Here is a 22,293-nt window from a genome sequence, read left to right as displayed (position 1 = left end):
TATGCTGTGAGGCAAGCAATATAGCCACATATAACTGCTGAGTCACTTAAAATGTGATTAGCCCTAATTGAGGTGTGCTACAAGTATAAACTGACTATTAGATTTCGAATACTTCGTACAAACAAAAGGTAAAACATCTCAATGACAATGTTTACTAATGACATACTGCAAAGATAATATCAGATATACTGAGTTAAATATTATTAAAATTAATTTCACCTGTTTCTTACTTTTTAATGTGGCCATTAGAAAACTTAAAATTACCCATGTGGCTCACATCATATTTCTATTGGACGCTGCTGCCCCAAATGATAAAAAAGCCTGTGTAAATTGGTAAGAAAAAGAGTAACTTGGTAGAAAAATGGAAAAACGATTTAGATATGCAATTTTTAGTTCTACAAACGAAGATAAATAAATGAAGAGACTGGGCTTCCCTGGTGGCGCAGTGGTTGAGAGTCCGCCTGCCGATACAGGGGACACGGGTTCGTGCCCCGGTCTGGGAAGATCCCACATGCCGCGGAGCGGCTAGGCCCATGAGCCATGGCCGCTGAGCCTGCGCGTCCGGAGCCTGTGCTCCGCAACGGGAGAGCCCGCAGCGGTGAGAGGCCCGCGTACCCCCCGAAAAAGTAAATATAAATAAATAAATAAAGAGACAGTTAACATCATTAGCAAAAAAAAAACAAAAAACAAAACCATTTTTCACCTATCACCTATCAGACTGGCAAATATTAAGACTGATGCACTCCCAATTGACTAGGGTATCGGTACTCTTATATTCTCTTTTTTTTTTTTTTTTGCGGTACGCGGGCCTCCCACCGCCGCAGAGCACAGGCTCTGAACGCGCAGGCCCGGCGGCCATGGCCCACGGGCCCAGCCACTCCGCAGCACGCGGGATCCTCCCGGACCGGGGCACGAACCTGCGTCCCCCGCATCGGCAGGCGGACCCCCAACCACTGCACCACCAGGGAAGCCTGTACTCTTATATTCTTAAAATACCTAAGTGGATTCATTTTTGGAGGACAATCTGGCATACCTTGGAATTTATTCAACAAAAATATGTGTGCAACTACTCAAAGATTTGTACCGAGAATGCACAATCTAGCAGTGTTTTGTACAGCAGAATACTGCAAACAACCTAAATGTCCAACAGCAAAGGATTAGTTAAGTAAACTATGACATGTCCATATAATGGAATACTATGCAACCATAAAAAAGAAAGATATATAGCCATTTTAAAATAATTTATCTCTGGGGATGAAATGAGAGAAGAGTGGAGAAGGTCCATTTTAACTCCATATATTTTATAATGGAGATCTTTCTAGACTGGCGATGTGTAAATTTTTATATTAAAAAGGAGCTTTTCCCTTACTTCCAATTAACTTCATGCTTAACTGATACTTCTCTAAAAGAGACAGTCATCAAGGACACTCGTCAACCTGACCCATTTTCCTGGCATTTCTAAAACATTTAACCATTAATGAAATATAAAAGAGAATAAGAATAGCTGGGGGCAGGGCAGAATTACATAAAACTGAAGGGGCTATTTAGTATCCCTTGTGAACTCTAGGAATATTATTTAACTTGAAGGTGTTCGTTACATTTAAATAAGAGTTAATGGAGATAATGTATGAGAACTAAGAATAATAAACCTTTCTCTCAATTTCATCATCCAGTCTTCTTAGCTCCATTTCATGCTGTTCTTGCTGAAGCTGCAGAAGACGCCTTCTTGCAGCATCTTGTAAGTGCACTTCCTTTACTTTCAACTCTCTTTTCACAGCAGCTAGTCTTAAACACAAAATACATCAAGAGGAATAAATAAAATCATTTCCCAATATGTATTTAAATGGAAAAATATTATGTTTCACAACAATGAAAGGCCTGCCACCTATTTTGGTCCGCTTTCCCAATTCAACTGGTGCTATCATAACATGGGTTTTTATAATATATAAATGAAAACGCTCAATTACAAAATAAGCCTGCATTCATGAAAGTGACAAGTCCACATGCAATTGGCTATTTCTTCATACTCAAAAATTCTCTAACAGGTCTACTACTCAGATCACCTCAATACAATTAATATCCTTTATCTGAGAAAAGGCGGCCCCCAAATACTCCAATGTTACCAAAGATTATGTATGCTTATTCTTTTAGAATTTTAGAAGGCTGATGGCTCAGTTCAGTAATTTTTTTTAATTCACACCAGAAATGTTTCATAGTCCTATCCAAAAATAAGAATCAACAAACACTTACAGAAGTGATTTTCCCAACAATTAGCCTTAATCTCAATGCTTATCCCATGATCTTAACTAATTTAAACATTTTGCCTTATTAATGTATTATTGAATAAGCATTTAATACTTCTTTCCCTGTCCTCCAAAGTATGAAATGTACAATGAGACAATCATTTTATGTTTCATTTTCAGGTCACACGGATATGTTTAAAACACAATTTAAAAAATTATACTCCACTAAAGATGATTTACCCAGCATTGTGTTGCAAGGCATTTCTGCCCACCGTAAAAGGTGCCTTAGATCTTGTATTACTTCTGAATAATCAGAGCAAGTTATATTATACTCAGTATAGCTTTAGAATTACAGTTTACTATATGCCAATTTTTTGAAAAATGTATTATAATTTCTTTTTATTAGCTTAAACATTTGCTTAATGGAAATAGCAGAGCTGGGTAATACTATACAAAGTGAAACTATATAATTATATATAATTTCATAACAATGAAAGAAATAAAAATTATTAAAATAACTCAGATGTCCAGCTTTTTTCAAAGTGTTAAACATACTTTTGTCTTTGCTGTATCATCATCTCCTCCTCTTGTAAGGGCGTTTCTCTCCTTGTTTCTTCAGCTTTACGAAGTGGTTCCTGTTTTTGGTACCAAGCTTCATCTTCAACTCTTTGCTGGTCTAGTTCAGCTTGCATGTCTTCAACTGCCTGCCTAGAGTAGATAATATTTATTATTATAACAAAACGCAAATAAGAAAACTGAGTAATTTAAGTCCAAGAACGAACAAAACACAAAATGTATGCCTGATTAACATGTAACTGTTTTACTTCCATATGCAAGAATACCTTTAAAGATATTTCCATCCTTCAAACTCTGATTTTATACAACTTAATAATTTACATGTCTTTTTCACAAAAATTGTTTATAATAGATTTTGTTTTTATCAAAGAACAACCGTTGCATGATTACCTCTCTCTTAAGTAATCCAGTTCATCATCCCTTATTCTTATTCTTTCTCGTTCCTGTGTCTGACGGTCCACAATAAACTTTGGATATTGATTAAATACTGGGTATTGCCCTTTTGTCAGTGCCACAAAAACATCAAGCATGCTGTCTGGATGAATATCAGTGGGCGTGGTATCCATGAGACGATAAACTTCTCTAATTACAGCACTTATATCCAGGTTATTCCGATGGTGAAAAAAATACTGTAAGAAAAGTTGGTGTTTAAATTGAGATTGACCTAGTAAAGCAATTAATGTAGAACTAAAACGAGTTTAAACATGTAAATGTGAATTTATCTTTAAGAGGATTTTTTTTTTTCTGCAAATTCACTGAAGAGTTTCATAACCCAAGTTTTAAAATGAAGATCCAGTTTCATATTTAAAAAAATAAATTTATACAACCATATTATGAAATTTTGAAATAAAACTTTTAAAATGTTAACTCAAAATGAAGGCTTCCTTCATAATAGAAGACTGCTTCAACAACGAAATAAATTCTTCTACTGGAATTTTTTTTCTTCAAAATCCAAAATAGGTAAATTCAAAACTAAATTAGCCTTTGAAAATAACCTTGATTTTTAAAAAATATCTGACATGTTTCCACATTATCTTGTTCTGCTGGCAGGTCCAAATTCTAGTAAATACACACACATACATACATGTATGTACGCATCTTGTGATCATGAAGTAAAAAGAGAGTTTAATTTGATAGGAACCACAAAATAAGTAACAAACAAACAAAACCAACTTAACTTATCCTGTTACCAAAAGAACCTCTCCCTTTAAAAACTACCTCTAATGCTTTCTTTCAGCCACTGGCCTCAAAATTCTCAGTTACCATTCTGCATGTGTAATAAGCATCTAGATTATCCCAGACCAGCTGGGTCACTGATAAAATCATGCACAGAATAAACAACGACCCAACTGTTAAACATCCTTTAAACAGGCAAAAAGCACAAAACTCCAATATTATCATGATTCTTCTCCGAAGCTATGATTTTAGGACTAGTAGTCAAGCTATGACTGACTACAGCTATGTAAGGGCCAGCACGCAGTGGTATAACTTATTCTCCGCTATATTCTTACCACCTGGCACCAGTACCTGACATATAGCAGGTACTCAATAAATACGTGGATTTTTAACTGAAATAAATGAAATTTGAGAACCACTACTTAAGAACAAGGATATGTACCTCAAAATCATCTTTAAGATTACAGTTGAGCAAAGGAGCTCTAGAACATATGTTGTAGGCCACAACAGTCATCAGGAGGAATGAAGGATGGTTGGAAAAGACATTATCGAATAATTTTAGCCACTCCTCTCTGGTCAGTACTTCTGAGAACACAGTTTCAAGAAGAGGCCATGCATACAGCTAAAATAAATAAGAAAAAATATATTATTTCTTGAGGGAAAAGTCATAACAGCCATTGCTAATATACTCATTTGGTTTATATTTGGTTTATAAAATCATATTAAGAACATAACTATGAAAAGAACTACTCTAATTTTGGCTCTTCTTTACAGACTTTCAGGAAAGCAGTTTAATGAAGAAAAAAGTGGAATACTATTAAAAGCATAACAGTAGTATGTTTATTATATTCTTTCAAGAAAATACTGTCTTATTTATACCAGAACCAATGTTAGCTTCCAAAATAAGTTGTTATTCTAAAAACCTTACATTTCTTACCTGGGAAGTTATATCATGATTTATGAAGTGTTGCAGGAGTTCCTTGTCATGAAATGCCAAAACATTTTCTATCATACTAAGAATATTGATAGGAGGATTAGGAAAATATTCAAACCAGTGTTGACACCAATTGACTATGAAGAAAAAAATTGAAAATTTACCTTTACCTTTCTATATCATCAAAGAGCTTTGCAGTTCTTAAATGTATCCACTCTTTATATCCTCAACATGCCCATTAATAAGGAAAACATAACCCTTTAAATTCTAGAACAATAGATTTTAAAACTCCATCATGTTACCGCGGTATTTTAGGTTTATAGAATAGTCCCGTTTCTTCAGAGCAGTCAACGAGAAAGTGTCAACTGAAACAAACAAACCTTCCCAAAGTATTCCTGATGGTAGCTATAAGGCTCTGTTTCCTGCTGGCTTGTGTGCTGCATGTATTTAGATTTCTCCTGGTTAACAAGATGACCCTCTCCTAAAAAAGGTCCCTATTTAAGCCTTCGATAAAATGTGATCAATGTTAAATGGCAATCTCCTCAAATCTACTAAAATTCATTCCTAATTAAAGAGTCCCATTTCTAGGAAAAGAGTGTTCTATAGCTATGGTAACAGGGAGTCACCAGGACTGGTTTTAAATCTAACTGATCAATGACAACTTGTTTCAGTAAGCTTGACTTTGAAAACCAACCAATCAGTGACAGCTGCAGCAGTGTCCTCTGAAAGTCAGCCAATAGAAAGGAGAATCCGTTCCACTGAAGAGGCTTCTCAGGCTGACTTTCACTCACTCTCACTTAGTAACCAGCACAACCCCCAAAACATTCTTTTCCAAAAACCCTAGGAAGATGATCAGTTTCACTGCTCAATGAACCGATGTCCAACCACCACAACTTGCCATAATTATTAAATTCAGATTTTTTATTTTAAATACTGAGCTGGGGTTTCATGTTTTGACGATAAGATCTTTCTCAAATTAGCAAATGGTCTGATCAGAATATTGGATTACACATGGTTTATTCCATTATTTCATTTATTAGTTAAGTATTTAGATTTGAGTTAATATTTAAGTCATAAATAAAATCTTGCAAAAACTAAGCATTAAAAGAAACATTTCAGCTTCTTTAACTGCTGCTCTTAATACGTTAACTTTAACAGAAAAATCCAACCTCTCCTAAGTAAGTACCTATGATGTCCCAGACACTGCTAGTTTTGGGAATTTTAAAACACCACACACATACACAAAGCTCTCTTATATTTAATCTTCATCAATAGAACAACTTTTCAATTAAGCAAGAGGGAAACCCTGTTTTATACAGTAAACGTCTCCTCTTGTATTCTGCTAGGTGCCACCACACAGAAGTATGGGTAGAGGATCTAGAGACAGAATTGACTGAGAGGAGGACAAAGAGAAATGGTCATCGTGTGGAGGCCCTTCACTAAACCTGAAGAATTTCCTCCTGGTTATAAGAGGAACTCTAAAGAGTGCTTAAAAATGACTTTTATAAACATATTCCAAGTTATACATAGAAGTAACTATATTCCTTCACAATTTCTTCTTGGCCCCAACTAGACTGGAACCTGAAAGCCAAAACAATGGCTTATCCCAAAGCAGGGCTAACATTTAGTTGAAGCTCAGTTTGTTGACTAAAACTAGTTTGAGACCCTTGATGAAAATCCATAGCTACTCATGCTGACTGTCATGGATCTTTTAGATTTAGATTTCAGTTTCAGAAGAGAAAAATCAATCTCCTTAGTATATAATCATACGTAGCTATGTAACAAGATTCTACTGGAAGTAAAAGATATAGTTGTGCATGCCTACTCTAAATTAGGTATACTTGCTTTATTTCTTTCTTGTGGTAAAACAGAATTTGCCATTTTAACCATTTTTAAGTGTACCATTCAGTGACATTAATTCTATTCACAATGTTGTGCAACCATCACTATTTCCAAAATCCTTTCCCAAACAGAAACTCTGTACCTGTTCAGCATTAACTTCCCATTTCTACTTCCCCAGCCCTGGTAACCTCTAATCTACTTTCTGTGCCTATTTGAGAAATTTCACATAAGTCTGTCCTTCAGTGTCTAGCTGTTTTCACTAAACATGTTTCCAAGGCTCATCCATGTTGTAGCAGGCGTCAGAATGTCATTGCTTTTTATGGCTGAATAATATTCCACTGTATAGATACAGATATGGTTTCTCCATTCATCTGTTAATGGACATTTGGGTTGTTTCCATCTTCTGGCTATTGGGAATAATGCTCCACAAACATATTTGTATACAAGTATCTATTTGAGTTTCTGTTTTCAATTTTTTGGGGGATATCCCTAGGAGTACAACTGTGGGGTTATATGGTAATTCTATATTTAACTTTTTGAGGAACCACCTGTTTTCCACAGTGACTGCACCATTTTACATTTCTATCAGCAATGTACAAAGGTTACAATTTTTCCACATCCTTGCCAACACCTATTTTCTTTTAAATTACAGCCATCCTAGTAGGTATGAAGTGGTGTCTCACTGTGGTTTTGATCTGCATTTCCCTAATGACTAATGATCCTGGGCATCTTTTCATGGGCTCAGTAGCTCATTTGTACATCTTCTTTGGAGAAACATCCATTCAAGCCCTTGCCCATTTTTAAATTGGATTGTTCATCTTTTGTTCTTGTTTCTTTTCCTTTTAAAACTCTTAGTGTTATTGACAGGGTAAACTACCCTTTAGTGGGATCAATTAGAATATTCATATTTTATGACCTAATGATACCAATTCTGGGACTCCAACCAAAAGAAATTATTATAAATTTATGAATGTGAAGCTAGTCACAACATTGTTACTTTTAATACATAAAAATTAGAAACAACCTAAATGTCCAACAATAAAACATTAAACTAGACCATGTACATTATAGAATTACAATAAATAAAATGTTTACAAAGTGTATACAAATAAGAGAAATGTATATATCATATGAAATAAAAGTAGTATAATTATAAAAATAAAAAACCCTAGAAGTCTAACAGTTGGGGGATACATTATGGTATAAGATGAAATATTATATAGGCAATAAATTATATTTTTTAAGATATTTAATGATTTAGGGAAATGCTCTTAAAAGAAATTCATTAATATATCATCAAGATTGTTTCTGAGGAAGAGGAATATTCATGAATTTTCTTTTCTTTTGTATATTTTCCTATATTTCCTCCAATGATTGGTAAAAACTTACTAAAGCAAATACAGCATAATAAAATGAACGAAAATCTGTAAAGAGAAGTAAACTAAAATATTCACAATATGTACACTGGGAGCTTTTTATTTCTACTTTTCAGAATTTTATTGTTATAGTTAAGTGCTTATCTCCTTTGTACAAGAAAAATACGTACAAAAATGTTCTTTTTGTTAAACCAGGTTGGTTTAATTTGGATCCAGTTCATTAACCATTTAGCTGATTTTACTAATATGAAAAAAAAATGACTCACTTTTTAGTGTAGATGATAATGAAGAGGCAGTAACACAATGGGAGTACAGCTCTAGGTTCTGAGTGCCTGGGTTCAAATCCTTATTCTGTCATGAACCTAATCATGAACTTAAGCTCTCTGTGCCTCAGATTCCTCAACTATAAAAAGGGAATAATAATATATAACACCTACCCTACAGGACTGCTGTACGGTTAAATGAGTTAATAAAGGCAAAACACTTAGAATGGTACCTGGTACACAGCAAGTTCTCATTAAATGTTAGCTATGATTGATGAGAATGGGGGTAACTGCCAACACCTGCCACATTACGCATCCTGTGCTAAATGCTTTACATGCTTACTGCAGTCTTATGAATGATAACTGACTTTCAATAAGTGAAACATCTGCTTCCTTCTCACTAACAAAATCTAGCCTGTAACAGTATCTTCTAAAATGCAACCATCCAAACTTCAATGTAAGTAAAAAGGTTTATTTATGTATAAATGTCCAAACTCTCCGTTTTATGCTCTATTTCTGACTGTCTCACACTAGAATTGTTAAATGTTGCAAAGGTATCGGAAAATGTATAAGTATCTACTCTTGGTTTCATTATTTACTTATTTACTTACTTATAAGAGTAGCAACAACTTCAAAACAGATGAGCTGGTTGTTCTGGAACAATTTTACAAATGGAAATGCCAGAAGTGGAAGATACGGTGTATCACTAAAGATGGTGGACCAGTGAGCTAATGCGGAGAGGGTTCTGTGAATAAAATAAGGCAAGAGCAGAAAGGCTTGTTAAAATTTATTTGAATAAATAATACATTCACATGATGAAAAATGAAACAGAAGGTGAATGTGGTGAAATTCGGGTGTGTCTGTTTTCCCACGATTAGACTGAGGTTATAAGTTTTCGGCAAGAATACAACAAAAGTGATGTACAACACACTGATAGGATTTCTTACTGGTGATTTTAAATTTGATTACTTGGTTAAGGAGGTGTCTGCTATGTTTCTCTACTATGAAATCACCATTTTCCCATTTGTAATTAATAAATATCTTGGGGGAGATACACATTACTGCAAAATACTGAACATACATACCTCTGTAATACTCTGAGTAGTTTCCTACTTTTGATGGGGTATTTCTTCTGAAGGTTGAGAAATGCCACATGAATACCTTTATCTATAAGGTTACTAAATGCAGTATGATTTTCAGGCAGCTGTAGCAGAGAGCGCCAAATGAACATTCTGAAATTAAAACATAATTTTAACCAAGAAAAATTAGGGGAATAAGATTGATTTAACATGCAAGAATTTAAATTTTACCTGTATTTCGTTGGATATTCACCATAGCCTTTTAATAAGATTTGTAAACGCTTTTTGTTTAATCCATCTGAAAACTCATTCTGTAAAGAAAAAAAAATAGTATCAATAAGTGACATAATCTTAAAACTGAAAAGGTAATCTAGTCCACAGTGGCTTTCCAACTTTGGAACACAATACACAGTAAAATATATTTTATATCATGGAATTCTACACACACACACACACACACACACACACACACACACTATCTTTCTCTCTCTTGAGTATGCATATACACAGCAGATAAAGTTTATGACATATTTTTTTACCCTGTAACAGGGTTTGACAAACTTTTGCTGTCAAAGGTCAGAGAGTAAATATTTTAGGCTTTGTGGGTCAAGAGGCAGAATCAAGCATATTAGGCAGGTACTCATATAACCATTTAAAATGCAATCATTTAAAAACATAAAAATCATCCTTAGCTTGAGTAGCCAGATTGGGCCCATGGGCTCTCCTCTGTCAATCCCTGTAGCAAGAGCAATGCATCTGGATAATTTTTTCCTCTCTTGATCCTTCCATCTCTTTTATTTTTTTGCACTTTTAACTTTTAAGTCAATTTTTATCTTAATGGAAAAACATTTTATAGATTTTAGGATCATAAAGCCATTTTCATAGATTATCTCGTTTAAGCCTAACATAACAACTATATGAAACAGATGAGATGTTTTGTCTTCCTTTCTTTGAGAAAATGGGAAGGTCAGAGAAGTTCAGCAACTTGCTTAAGATCACACATGTGTTGAGTCTTGGCTCAAGACTCAAAGCCACATCTTCTGACTTAGTTCAGTGCTCTTTTCACCACATAAGAAACAGGTAATCAAAGTGTAAGAGGGAGGTGAGGGACAGCCCAAGACGATGGTGAATGAAGAGCCCCGTTTGAGAGCGATGCACCAGACATTAAGGGCAACTAGCCCAGACTGGAGCCATGCGATCCATAAAAGAGACACGTTCACTGTCTCTGTTCACTGTCGTCACCCAGACACCCGCTGCCATTGAAGCCTCTCTAAACAAAGGTCAGAATGCCCAGGGGGATTGGCCTGAGTTTCATCTACTTTTGTCTTCACCATGAGCTGATGAAGCTCCTACTTCCCTTTCCATGTCCTGATGCCACAATTAGTCGAGGACAGGCATTTCACCCACAGAAGTACTCTACTTTGACCTACTCCTTAGAACTGGCTACGGGTTTTTAGAAGCCGCCCACTCCCAGACAATATTTCTGTAGGGCTTCCAACTTTGATCCAGACTAAGGGCTGCCAGATGCCCAGACCGTGGTGTCACTTTTATTTCCCAGAAGTCAATCATCACCATGCCCACACTAGTTTTCTCAGAAGAGGCTCCTGTGAACTCTCAGGAAAGCTGAAGCCAGACCATGTCTCCGAAACACATTCAACTAATAGGGTCAATACCGCCCAACCTTTACACAGCTAGGTTTGTGCCTGCTACTTAGTTTTTTAAAACTAAACAGTATTTTGTTTAGGGTTACATTGTAGAGGCGATAAAGCTATAAGGAAAGCCAAGGACATAAGGCAAAAGTGAGGACAACGGTTACATCTATGGGACAGGGAGAGAAATGCGATTGGGGACAAGCACACAGGGGACTTCAGAGCTACTGGGAATACTCTATTTCTTAATGTGGATATGAATATGTCCAGAGAAGAGTTAACATGGCAGGTCCGTGACTGCTACCCTTAGAAAGGCCCACTTGAAGGTTGGCCCTTGTCTGGTGTCCAGCTATCTGGATTTCCAGGAAGTTCCCACTATCTCCAGAACGAACAGGAGCGGCTCACGGCGCCTAAACTGTACACTGTGGTTTATGCTGAACACCTGCTTTCCTTGTGGAGTCTGGAATTTTGCAAGGGTGCCTATAACCAGCCTCCTGGGCACTGAGTTTCTAATGAACACTTTACACATTCTTCTTTTGAGGGAAGTTTCACATTTTAAAACTGCTTATAGAAGAAAAGAGGTTAAAATTAATGAGAAAAATACCAACAGTTGCTACGAATATGAAGCAACTGGAACCCTCAGATACCTCTTGGTGGGAATATGGATTGTTTAAATCAACCACCTGGGAAACTATCTGACAGTATTTACTAAAGTTGAACATATGCATAGCCCATATGCCAGTAATTCCATTCCTAGGTTTACACCCAACAGAAACATGTCCTTATGCTCAACAAAGATGCCTTAGAATGTTCAGAGCAGCACTGTTTCTAATAGCAAAAAAACCTAGAAAACTACCCAAATGCCTACCAATAGCAGAATGGATAAAGCATGGTTTATTCACTCAACGGAATTCTATACAGCTGTGAATGAATGGTTTACGACCACATGGATCTCTCCAAAATACCGTTAAATGAAAGAAGCCAGAAACAAAAGAGTACCAATTGAATGATCCAATGAACATAAGTACAAAAAAGGCAGAACTAATCTACAGTGTTAAAAGGGAGGAGAGTAGTGATGCTTGGGGTAAGGGGGCAAGTGTCTGGAAGGGAGCAGCAGAGGAGCTTCTAGGGTGCTGGGAATGGTCCATTTTTTGATCTGGGTGCTGATAACACAGGTGTATTCAGTCTGTAGAAATTTACTGAGCTGTGCATTTTTATGCATATGATTGATTAACTGTCAATAAAAAGTTTTGAAAGTCCTTGAAAGTGTTAGCAGGTTGTCTATTAATGTGCATATTTTCTTTCAATTCCAAAGCAATATACGCTCTTTGCAGAAAATTAAGAAAATACAAAAAAATACACATAAAGAAGAGAATAAAACTGACTGAAATAGGTAATTCTACTACTATCAAAATTTTTATGCACATGCTCTGACTTAAAAATTCTACTTCTACAGATACGTTTGTTCAAATGTCCTAGGAATATCCACTGCATCAGATTGTATTAACAGAAGACTGACGATACAACCTAAATGCCAGTCAGCAGAATCCTAGTGAGATAAATTAAGTTATATCCATAAATGCAATACTATGCAAATATTTTTAAAATGTTGTAGCACTACATGCACTAATATAAACAGATATTCAATCTGTTAAGTGATAAGAACAAGTTATAAAACAGTGCTATAGTATGATTCCATTTATGTAAAAAAATTTTAAAAAGGTAACAGATATACATTATGTTTATACACAGAAAACTTCTGAAAGGTTATCAACAATTATCTTTTCTTTAAATTTTATTTTATTTTATTGTTTTATTTTTGGCTGTGTTGGGTCTTTGTTGCTGTGCGCGGGCTTCTCGTTGTGGTGGCTTCTCTTGTCATGGAGCACGGGCTTTAGGTGCACACCGGCTTCAGCAGTTGTGGCACATGGACTCAGCAGTTGTGGCGCATGGGCTTAGTTGCTCCACGGCATGTGGGATACTCCCGGACCAGGGCTTGAACCCGTGTCCCCTGCATTGGCAGGTGGATTCTTAACCACTGCGCCACCAGGGAAGTCCCATCAACAACTATTAACAATGGTCACCACTGGGGAGTGCAATGAAGAGTGGGCTAGGGCACAGGGAGGAAGAAAAGTATGCTTTTGTTCTTTTCCCTTTACAACCTCTATACTAGCATTGTCTAACAGATAAGCAAGAGACAAATGTAATTTAAGTTTTCTTAAAGAATATAATTTAAGTTTCATGTTAAAGAAAGTCAAAAGCAGCAGGTAAAAATCAAATTTAATACATTTATTTAACCCAATGTAATAAAAATATTATCATTTCAACATATAATTAGCATAAAATTATTAACTAATATATTGTACATTCTTTAGGGGTAGGAGATTCAGGGGTACAAACTACTATGTATAAAATAAAGAAGCTACAAGGATATACGGCACCAGGAATATAGCCAATATTTTATAATAACTTTAAGTGGAGTATAATCTATAAAAATACTGAATCACTATTTTGTACTAATATAATACTGTAAATCAACTACACTTCAATTTAAAAAATGATATTTTACATTCTTTTGTTCATAATAAAATCTCAATATCTGATGTGTATTTCACACATATACCACATCTCAAATCAGATTAGCCACATGTGACTAGTGGCTAGCATATTGGACAGTGCAATTCTATACTGTTTTATTTGACTTTTAAAAAAAACCCATAAACATGTATTAATTTTATATTAAAAAGTTTTAAAAGCATGTTATAATTTCAGTTACAACTTGCTTCTTTTCCATAATTTTCCTTTAATTCCTAAGAGAAGGAAGAATGATGATGGTCTAGAAATCATAAGACTTGTCTACAGCAGAGCCACGACAAACGAAAGTTTAATATAGTCTTACCTTTTTATTTTCAAAATTACCAGTCAGGTCTTGTTTTAATATTCTAGCTTGTATTTTGTTTTCCCTTGATTTTGCTGGCCGCTGTACTCTTCCTGATGTTACTTTCATCTTAAGATCACCAGAATTCACTTTCCTCTTAGGCAAATCTTCAATCACTTTCACTAAAGGAGGAGGTGGCTAAAAGTGGGGGGGGGGGAAATCCAGTGGTTATCCTTGGAAAATAGACCTGTTAACATATAATTTACAAAATGTATTTTGCTCAATTTAGTAATATGCCTTAATAGATATAATTATCCTTCAGGCAAAAAGTGTAAATAAAATGTCCAAGAATGTTTCCTTGTTGATTAACGAATCAAAGCAAATTTCTGCCGAATTCCTTTGAGCAATGTAATAAAGATCACGATTAACAACAATAAACAGAATTTAGTTATTCCTTGAAAGCTGGCCTCAATCATACAGTATCAATCCATTTTTTACACCTGTATGATAAAGTGAGTAGTAAGGCGGTAATCTGCTGCAGAGAAGGCCCAGTTACACACAGGGCCCTCTAGAATGCTGAGAGAAGCACCCTAACATTCTTTGGGCTCAGGTGAAATTTCTTTGAGGGAAACTGTCACATGACTTTCCTCTGAAAGCACGGGACCCCTGCCTTGTCCTTGGTTACATTTTCTAATCTACATGGAGATGGCTGTCAGTCCCTGACTGCATCAACAGCTTCAGAGGCAGGGCAGAAAGCACGACTTAGATGCCAACCCCTCGTTTTTATGGGGCTCATCAAACAGGAAAATAAGCCCCCAACAACTTCAATTTACTTAAGGTAAAATGATTCACTAAGACATTTTCTCTGTGAATAACACTCTCTTTGAAATAAAAAGATCTTCATTGTTCAAAGAAAATAAGCAGATAAAATAGCTCCGGCTTTCTGAGTTCTAAGTATGATTCAAGTAAAAGGACTTTCACAGGGTGTTTTAAAGGTTTGAGACCATTACTGCTGAATGTTCCCTTAGTAATTAGCCCAGATCCAGATCAAAGACAAGGTGGATTTGTGATTTTTAAATAATTTTTCTTGAAGCCAAAGTGCCAATTCCTTGCATATGAGAATAAGAACACAATATACCCCAAATGTCCAAATGAACATATTAGATTCAGAAAGACAAATATTACACACATCACCCTGAATTCAAGCTGTCATGAAAGCCAGAACAGTGGGCTTCCATGATGACGTACGATGGAAATGAATCGCCACTCTTTGGGAAAGCTCTCTGAAGCAGAAAACAAACTTTTCTGACCTCCTCCCCCTTCGTCCCCAAAGAAACAAACAGAACAAAGCAAACATCTTGACTCCTTTTAAATAACAGACTATAAAAAGACTACTTTGAGGTTTCAAACAGAGATTTTTCTCACGTTGCCTTCAAAAGTTCGGGACTTCTGCTTTTGAAACCTGCAGCCTATTATAGGAGACCAAGAAAATATTCCCTATTTTCAACTGCAGTATGTACGACACATAACACTGTAAAATGTATAGAGCAGGTAGTATACATGGCATTGATATTGCATTTTTATTTGTTTTAAAATTATTTTGAAAAGTATTTGAAGTTTTAACTGCATCTGTAAGGGTTTTTTAATAGTGTTTTTCTAGGGTACATTGGTATTTATTCACATCTAGAAAGAGTACAGGATAATACAAAATATAATAACAATAACTCTGACCAAAATAAAGTACAATGACCACTTACTCTATGATTTAATTCTTTACCTATGAAATGTAATTAATAGTGGTCTGATTTCTGAATATTGCCCATCTTTAATATCCCTGAACTATCTTCTAACCTCAGTCCATTCTTCTGTATCTTTATTGTAATATTTATTCTAGTGCCACATTTTTCATGGTTCTTCCATGAAGGAATCTCCCAGAAGTTGGAGCCTGAGATATGACCTGAATTGCCACACCTTAGGAGTGTTAAAACTTCAACAGAGAAATAGGAATTAGCTTACTTATTATTAGCACAATACCAGAAATTCTCCAATGGCAAGAAAATAGGACTTGAAGGAATGAGACACGGGTAATAAGTTTTGCATAAACCTGAGCATTTTGTAGGCCTGGAATAGCACTGGTGGTGCTGGTAATGTGTCCAAAAAAAAAAAAAAATTATCCTTCTTCTGTTATAAGCTAGCTTTTCCGGTCAATATGACCTCAACTTGCTTAACAAATAACAGAGAGAAAGCCAATGACTCATGCTTACCTTGGTTTTTCTCAGATCTTTGTTTCTATTAACAACATTGATCTAGCTCTTACAAAATTCAGCTAGGCTAACAACTCTCATTAAGAATGAATAATGTGGGGCTTCCCTGGTGGCGCAGTGGTTAAGAATCCGCCTGCCAATGCAGGGGACACAGGTTCGAGCCCTGGTCGGGGAAGATCCCACATGCCGCGGAGCAACTAAGCCCGTGTGCCACAACTACTGAGCCTGTGCTCTAGAGCCCGTGAGCCACAACTACTGAAGTCCGCGTGCCTAGAGCCCGTGCTCCGCACCAAGAGAAGCCACCGCAATGAGAAGCCCATGCACCGCAATGAAGAGTAGCCCCCGCTCACCGCAACTAGAGAAAGCCCACGTGCAGCAACAAAGACCCAATGCTGCCAAAAATAAATAAATAAAAATAAATAAAGACGCTCATTGACTGTACAGTGTTGATTCATTAGCACTGAACTCATGCCAACAGCACTGTAGCTCATTCCTGAATGAAGCTTATCTAACGCACATATGTTCTCCCTGAGACACCTCCCAGCCCTCTTGTGCTTAGGATACCAGACAGCACGTCAACACTGTGGTTGGGGGACATTTTAAACAGCAAAGTCACCAACAAAAATCACAAGAATGTGAAACATGTGGCACTAAATAGACCACGAGAAGGACACTTGTTCCCATGGAGAGCTGAAATAAGGCCGAGTGCTGCTCTGTCTGACCTCGGGGGGGAACCTGCATGAAGGCAACTCCAATTTCTTGCTGCTCTGCACATGCAAATGTCTGTAAATATGCGGTGAGGACTGATTTTAGAGTTGCAGATAAATTTTCACCAACAGACAAACTCACAACTATAGAATCCGTGAATCACGTAGACTGTATACATTTACACACACAGAGCAAAAGACTGAGTAGGCATACATTTCAACATCATCTAAGAATGGTGAGACTTGCTGACCTATTTGCTTATCTGTATCTTGATTTTGCTCTGTAATAAGAACTTCTTATCTATCTAATTGGAAAAGAAAAAGGTAAAAAGGAGCGAGTACATGGCAACAAGATTATCATATTAAGAATAGAACACTTGGGCCTGCTAAGGACTAGCTGTGTCATTAGGTTGGGGCATGAGCTGCTCCCCCTGTAAGACGAAATGGTTAGACTAGGTGATCACCGAAGTCCCTCTCAGGGCTACTGTGATACAATTCCAGACCTGGAAAGGATCCCACAGAACTGGACTTGACAACGAGCTGGGGGAGTTTTAGATAACCATAAGAGAAGTGGGAAGTATATTTTAGATGAGGTGAGTAGTGTAATAACAGACGTAGAAATGAGCACGGTGTCTACGGGGGACGAGGGAAGCTGAAAGTATGAGGAAACACATTAGGGAGAGACGACAAGATTAGAGAGGACTTGGAGAGCCAGGCAGAGGAGTGTGGACTCAATGCAACAGGCAAAAGGAAGGAAGCCACTAAGATAGCATTATTTTAGAAACGATGATGAAAGTATTATTTTAGAAAACTGTTACATTGGGACTTCCCTGGTGGCGCAGTGGTTAAGAATCTGTCTGCCAATGCAGGGGGCACAGGTTCGAGCCCTGGTCTGGGAAGATCTCACATGCCGCAGAGCAACTAAGCCCACGCGCCATGACCACTGAGCCTGCGGTCTAGAGCCCATGCTCCGCAACAAAGAGAAGCCACCGCGATGAGAAGCCCGCGCACCGCAACGAAGAGTAGCCTCAGCTACTACTAGCTTTAGCCACAACTAGAGAAAGCCTGCACACAGCAACAAAGACCCGATGCAGCCAAAAATAAATAAATAAATTTTAAAAAAGAAAAATGTTATATAAAAGATGATGGAGAAAAGCAAAAGAATAAAAAAAGAATTAAAAAAAAACCATAAAAGATGACTGACGGGCAGGAGCGGGCACTGAGGGCTCTGGGTTTTGGTATATTTGTTTAAGTTGCTGTTATTCGAGAGCAGCAAGTGAGCAGCAGCACGGGGATGGCCAACATGGAGATAGAACAGGCGGCACATACAGAGGCACCTCAGATTCAAGGACCGCAGGACTTAGTGTTGACTAGATCTGCGAAGTACAGGAATAGAAACAGACATAGTGCTCCAAGGTGTCTAGCCTACAACAATGGGAAGAAAGGGACAGAAATGAAGAGACTGGAACTGAAGACCTCTTTTGGGAAGCAGATCAGAGGGGCACCCTGAATGGGACAAGGACTCCAAACAGATGCCTTTTGTGAAGACAGCAATTTAGGGATGCAGCATGGGTGAGAAAAATCTGGAGATGTGGCTTTGGGGGTAAGAGCAGAAACCGTACCCAGGAAAATGGATAAGGTGCGAGGAGTTAGAAGCTTGTAACGCGGAGTTTTTATTTTCGATGATACAGCATTTAAACCTTAAAAGAAAAAAAGATATTGTTTACTTGATAACATACCTTATTTATTTCTTTTGTTAAAATCTGAACTGAATATATGTTCAGACTTCCATTTTCCATAATAGATGCAATGTACCGTCCATGGGGGCTAATTGCTGATGAACTAATTCCTTCGTCAAGGCTCCCAATTTCAAAGAGAAGTTTACAAGTCTGTATATTAACAAATCTCATAATGCCATCCTGACAGAGCACTCCAAGAACCTAAGAGTAGAGGGAAACAACATATGAGTTCCTAAAACACATTTAAGAGTCAAGTCTCAGATGTTAACTGGACTTACGCTGATCATTTCACAATGTATCCAAATACTGAATCATCATGTTGTACACCCAAAACTAATACAATGTTCTATGTCAATTATACCTCAATTAAAACAAGTCAGATGTCTGCAAGTCAAACTACACACATACACACGTGTGTATTTACATATGTTTTCTTTTCTTTGGTTGGGGAGGGAGGACAGTCAGAGGAGATTATCCTCGCAGAGAGCCGTCATGTATTTTATTTTAAAATCCCTAATTACGGCTCATGTAGATTCGCCCTGTTCAGGTCCAGATAAGCCTGGCTCTACCCAGAACCAGTAAGGAGCCCATCCTGGGACACTACAGAAAGGTCACCTAAGAATCAGCCCTCCCCACGGGCAGGCGCATCTCCACCAATCCCTCCAGAGGAGTACAGATGATGGCAGTCCTTCACCTTAACTGCACACTGGCCGCCAGAAGCAAGGAAGGTGGAGGGCTTGTTTCTCTTCTCCAGCCCCAGCCTGACCAGAGCTAACACCTGTCCTGCTGCCCCACACAAACTTGTGACTCCCACGGTTGTAACTAGCATTTGGGCTGTGGAGAGGGAAGGTCTGCGAGCTGCAAGGGCAGTCGGGCTGCGGGTCGGAGGGAAGCTAGTCTTTCAAGGGGAAAAAAAATTAGCTGTAACTCATACAACTTAGAACTTAAAAACACATACTAAAAAAGCTTCAACACATGAAACAATAAACCCCTCTGCTGCCTTGTCCACATACAGGTTCTTTTCCCCAGGGCCACCACGTGATCTCGTGAAACGCTGATGTCCCCCGTTACATGAAAGACATAGTCTAGAGGTGGTTGGAGGCAGTTTGAATGTGACAACCTAGAAAGCATGTTCTGGGGCTTCCCTGGTGGCGCAGTGGTTAAGAATCCGCCTGCCAATGCAGGAGACACGGGTTCAAGCCCCGGTCCGGGATCCCACATGCTGCGGAGCAACTAGGCCTGTGAGCCACAACTACTGAGCCCATGTGCCACAACTACTGAAGCCCGCGTACCTACAGCCTGTGCTCCACAACAAGAGAAGCCACTGCAATGAGAAGCCCGTGCACCACAACAAAGAGTAGCCCCTGTTCACTACAACTAGAGAAAGCCCACGCACAGCAATGAAGACCCAACGCAGCCATAAGTAAACAAATTTATTAAGAAAAATAAAAAGTAAATAAATAAACAGCATGTTCTTCTCTGGGTCAGATGGTAGGAAACCCTCTTATTCACAGTTGACGCAACCTCTCTGGAAGGCAATTTGGCAAGATCTATCAAAATTACAGATGCACCTAACCCTGGTACAACTATTTTAACTCTGGGATTTTATCCTACAGACAGGATGTATAAAATGACATGTGCAGAAGTTATGTGTATTAAAAAAAAAGGGACATCCCTGGCGGTCCAGTGGTTAAGACTCCGTGCTTCCAGTGCTTCCACTGCAGGGGGCACGGGTTCGATCCCTGGTTGGGGAACTAAGAACCCACATGCTGCGTGGCTCGGCCAAAACACAAATTACAAAAACAAAAAACAAACAAAAATGTTATTCAGCGCAGCACCGTTTGTAACAGAAGAGGACTGAAGACAGGTTACGTGCCCAATAATAAAGGACTGGTGATAATAACCTATACACCTGTAAAAAAGAACGAAGTTCTGTACTGATACAGAAAAATCGTCAAGGTAAACTAAGTTAGGAAAACACAAGGTAAAAAAAATGGGAAAAACATAAGATTATACAACAGCAGTGGGTTAAGGAGAGTGAATAACTGGGCAAATGGGAGAAAAGAGTAAGACTTCACTTTATGCCTTTTTATATTGTTTTATGTTTTCAACCATGTGAAAGCATCATCTACTCAAAAAACTTAAAATAGATACGATACGCGCATATATTATACACAAATACACAACACACACACATGCACACACAATTTGCTAATGCGCAACACCCAAGGTAATTTAAAACAAGAAAGTGAAGGTTCAACTACTCGACTATTAGAGAGAAAAAAGGCGTGTGGCGGGGGGGGCGCGGTGTAAACGACGGCGAGATAGAAAGAGCAGACGTCTCATAGGATTGAGGCAGCCAGCTATGGTAGACAGAACACAGCGTAACAAAGTGAGACCATTTCAGCTCTAGTCCTACCTTTAATCCTTATAATTAAAGGAGTGTTGACAAGTCACTGTGTGTTTCTAAGCTTCAGCGTCACAGTCTGTATAATGGTGAGAATACCTTCCCTGCCTACACTCAATGAATTCTTTAAGGATCCAATAGAAAAACAGCATGCTTAATCACCCTGTAAACCATAAAGTATGACACAAAGTATACCGATTTTAGAAAAAGGGCAAGTTATCAGTAATATACGGAACCTAAGAGTTTTCCATTTTTTCAGTTTTAGACTCTTTACAAGTTATCAGCAGTTTCAAAACCTTGGAACAATCAGGCTACAAGTTAAAGAGAACTAACATAGTGCGGAAATTGATAACGATCTTTCCAAACAAGTACAACTTTACTAACATTTACGTTACTAACCTGATTAGAACCAGCATCAAAACTATCAGGAAGAAATTCTAGGTGGCGAATGGCTCGAACTTTGGTGGGCATCTGGATAATTCTAAATACTTGTTTGGCTTCCAAGCACCACAAATGAAGATGGTTCGATTTGCCCCCAGCAGCCAGGATTTGGCCATCTCTGTATTTAAAAAGGTGAGAAAGTAAGACTAGATGAATTATTTATAGCAGCACTGTCCAATCTGATCCAATATGATGAGAGAAATGTTCTGTATCTATGCTGTCCAATGTAGTCACTACTAGCCACATGTGATTATTGAGAACTAAAATGTGGCTAGCGTTTCTGAGGAAATTAATTCTTGATTTTATTTAATTTTTATTAATTTAAATAGTCCCAGGTATCCAGTGGCTACCATATAGGAAAACTCAGGTTTACAGGAGATTTTTTTTTTTTTTTTTTTTACCTATTGTGCTAAGATACCAGCTTAACAAATATCTGTTTGATGACTGGGAGTTTCTGAGCAACATTTATATTTTATAGCATAATCTCAAAGACACTTACTACTAACCAACTTTCTGTATTTCACATACGACTGTACTGAACTGATAACAGCACTGCTATATGAAAAACCAAAAAGCCCAAACTTTTTTCCTGCCAAAGAAAGCTACTTTATGTTTAAAAGGTACAGAAAGAATAAGCTGGATTGATTTGCAAGGCTGATGCTCATTCATTCACAAAGGATTATAAAGTGTCTACTATAAGCTAGGTTTCACTCCAGGTG

At 37.6% G+C, this 22,293-nt stretch overlaps 1 protein-coding gene across 6 annotated transcripts in view; it reads right to left on the bottom strand.

The window, feature by feature from the left end:
* TBC1D31 (TBC1 domain family member 31) overlaps window positions 1-22,293 on the bottom strand; it is a 61,732-nt gene that overhangs the window by 18,107 nt on the left and 21,332 nt on the right. For all 6 annotated transcript variants that reach the window (XM_033419866.2, XM_033419864.2, XM_033419865.2 and 3 more), the window contains 11 exons: window positions 21,533-21,692; window positions 18,727-18,927; window positions 14,038-14,214; window positions 9,721-9,800; window positions 9,496-9,642; window positions 9,022-9,155; window positions 4,933-5,066; window positions 4,438-4,617; window positions 3,210-3,448; window positions 2,799-2,951; window positions 1,650-1,785 (listed from right to left, as the gene is read on the bottom strand). In XM_033419866.2, coding sequence (XP_033275757.1) covers window positions 1,650-1,785; window positions 2,799-2,951; window positions 3,210-3,448; window positions 4,438-4,617; window positions 4,933-5,066; window positions 9,022-9,155; window positions 9,496-9,642; window positions 9,721-9,800; window positions 14,038-14,214; window positions 18,727-18,927; window positions 21,533-21,692 — 1,741 coding nt within the window. The remainder of the gene's footprint in view (window positions 1-1,649; window positions 1,786-2,798; window positions 2,952-3,209; window positions 3,449-4,437; window positions 4,618-4,932; window positions 5,067-9,021; window positions 9,156-9,495; window positions 9,643-9,720; window positions 9,801-14,037; window positions 14,215-18,726; window positions 18,928-21,532; window positions 21,693-22,293) is intronic.

Source organism: Orcinus orca, chromosome 17 (genome assembly GCF_937001465.1).
Source record: "Orcinus orca chromosome 17, mOrcOrc1.1, whole genome shotgun sequence".
NCBI lineage: Eukaryota > Metazoa > Chordata > Mammalia > Artiodactyla > Delphinidae > Orcinus > Orcinus orca.
This window is presented reverse-complemented; position numbering and strand designations above follow the sequence as displayed.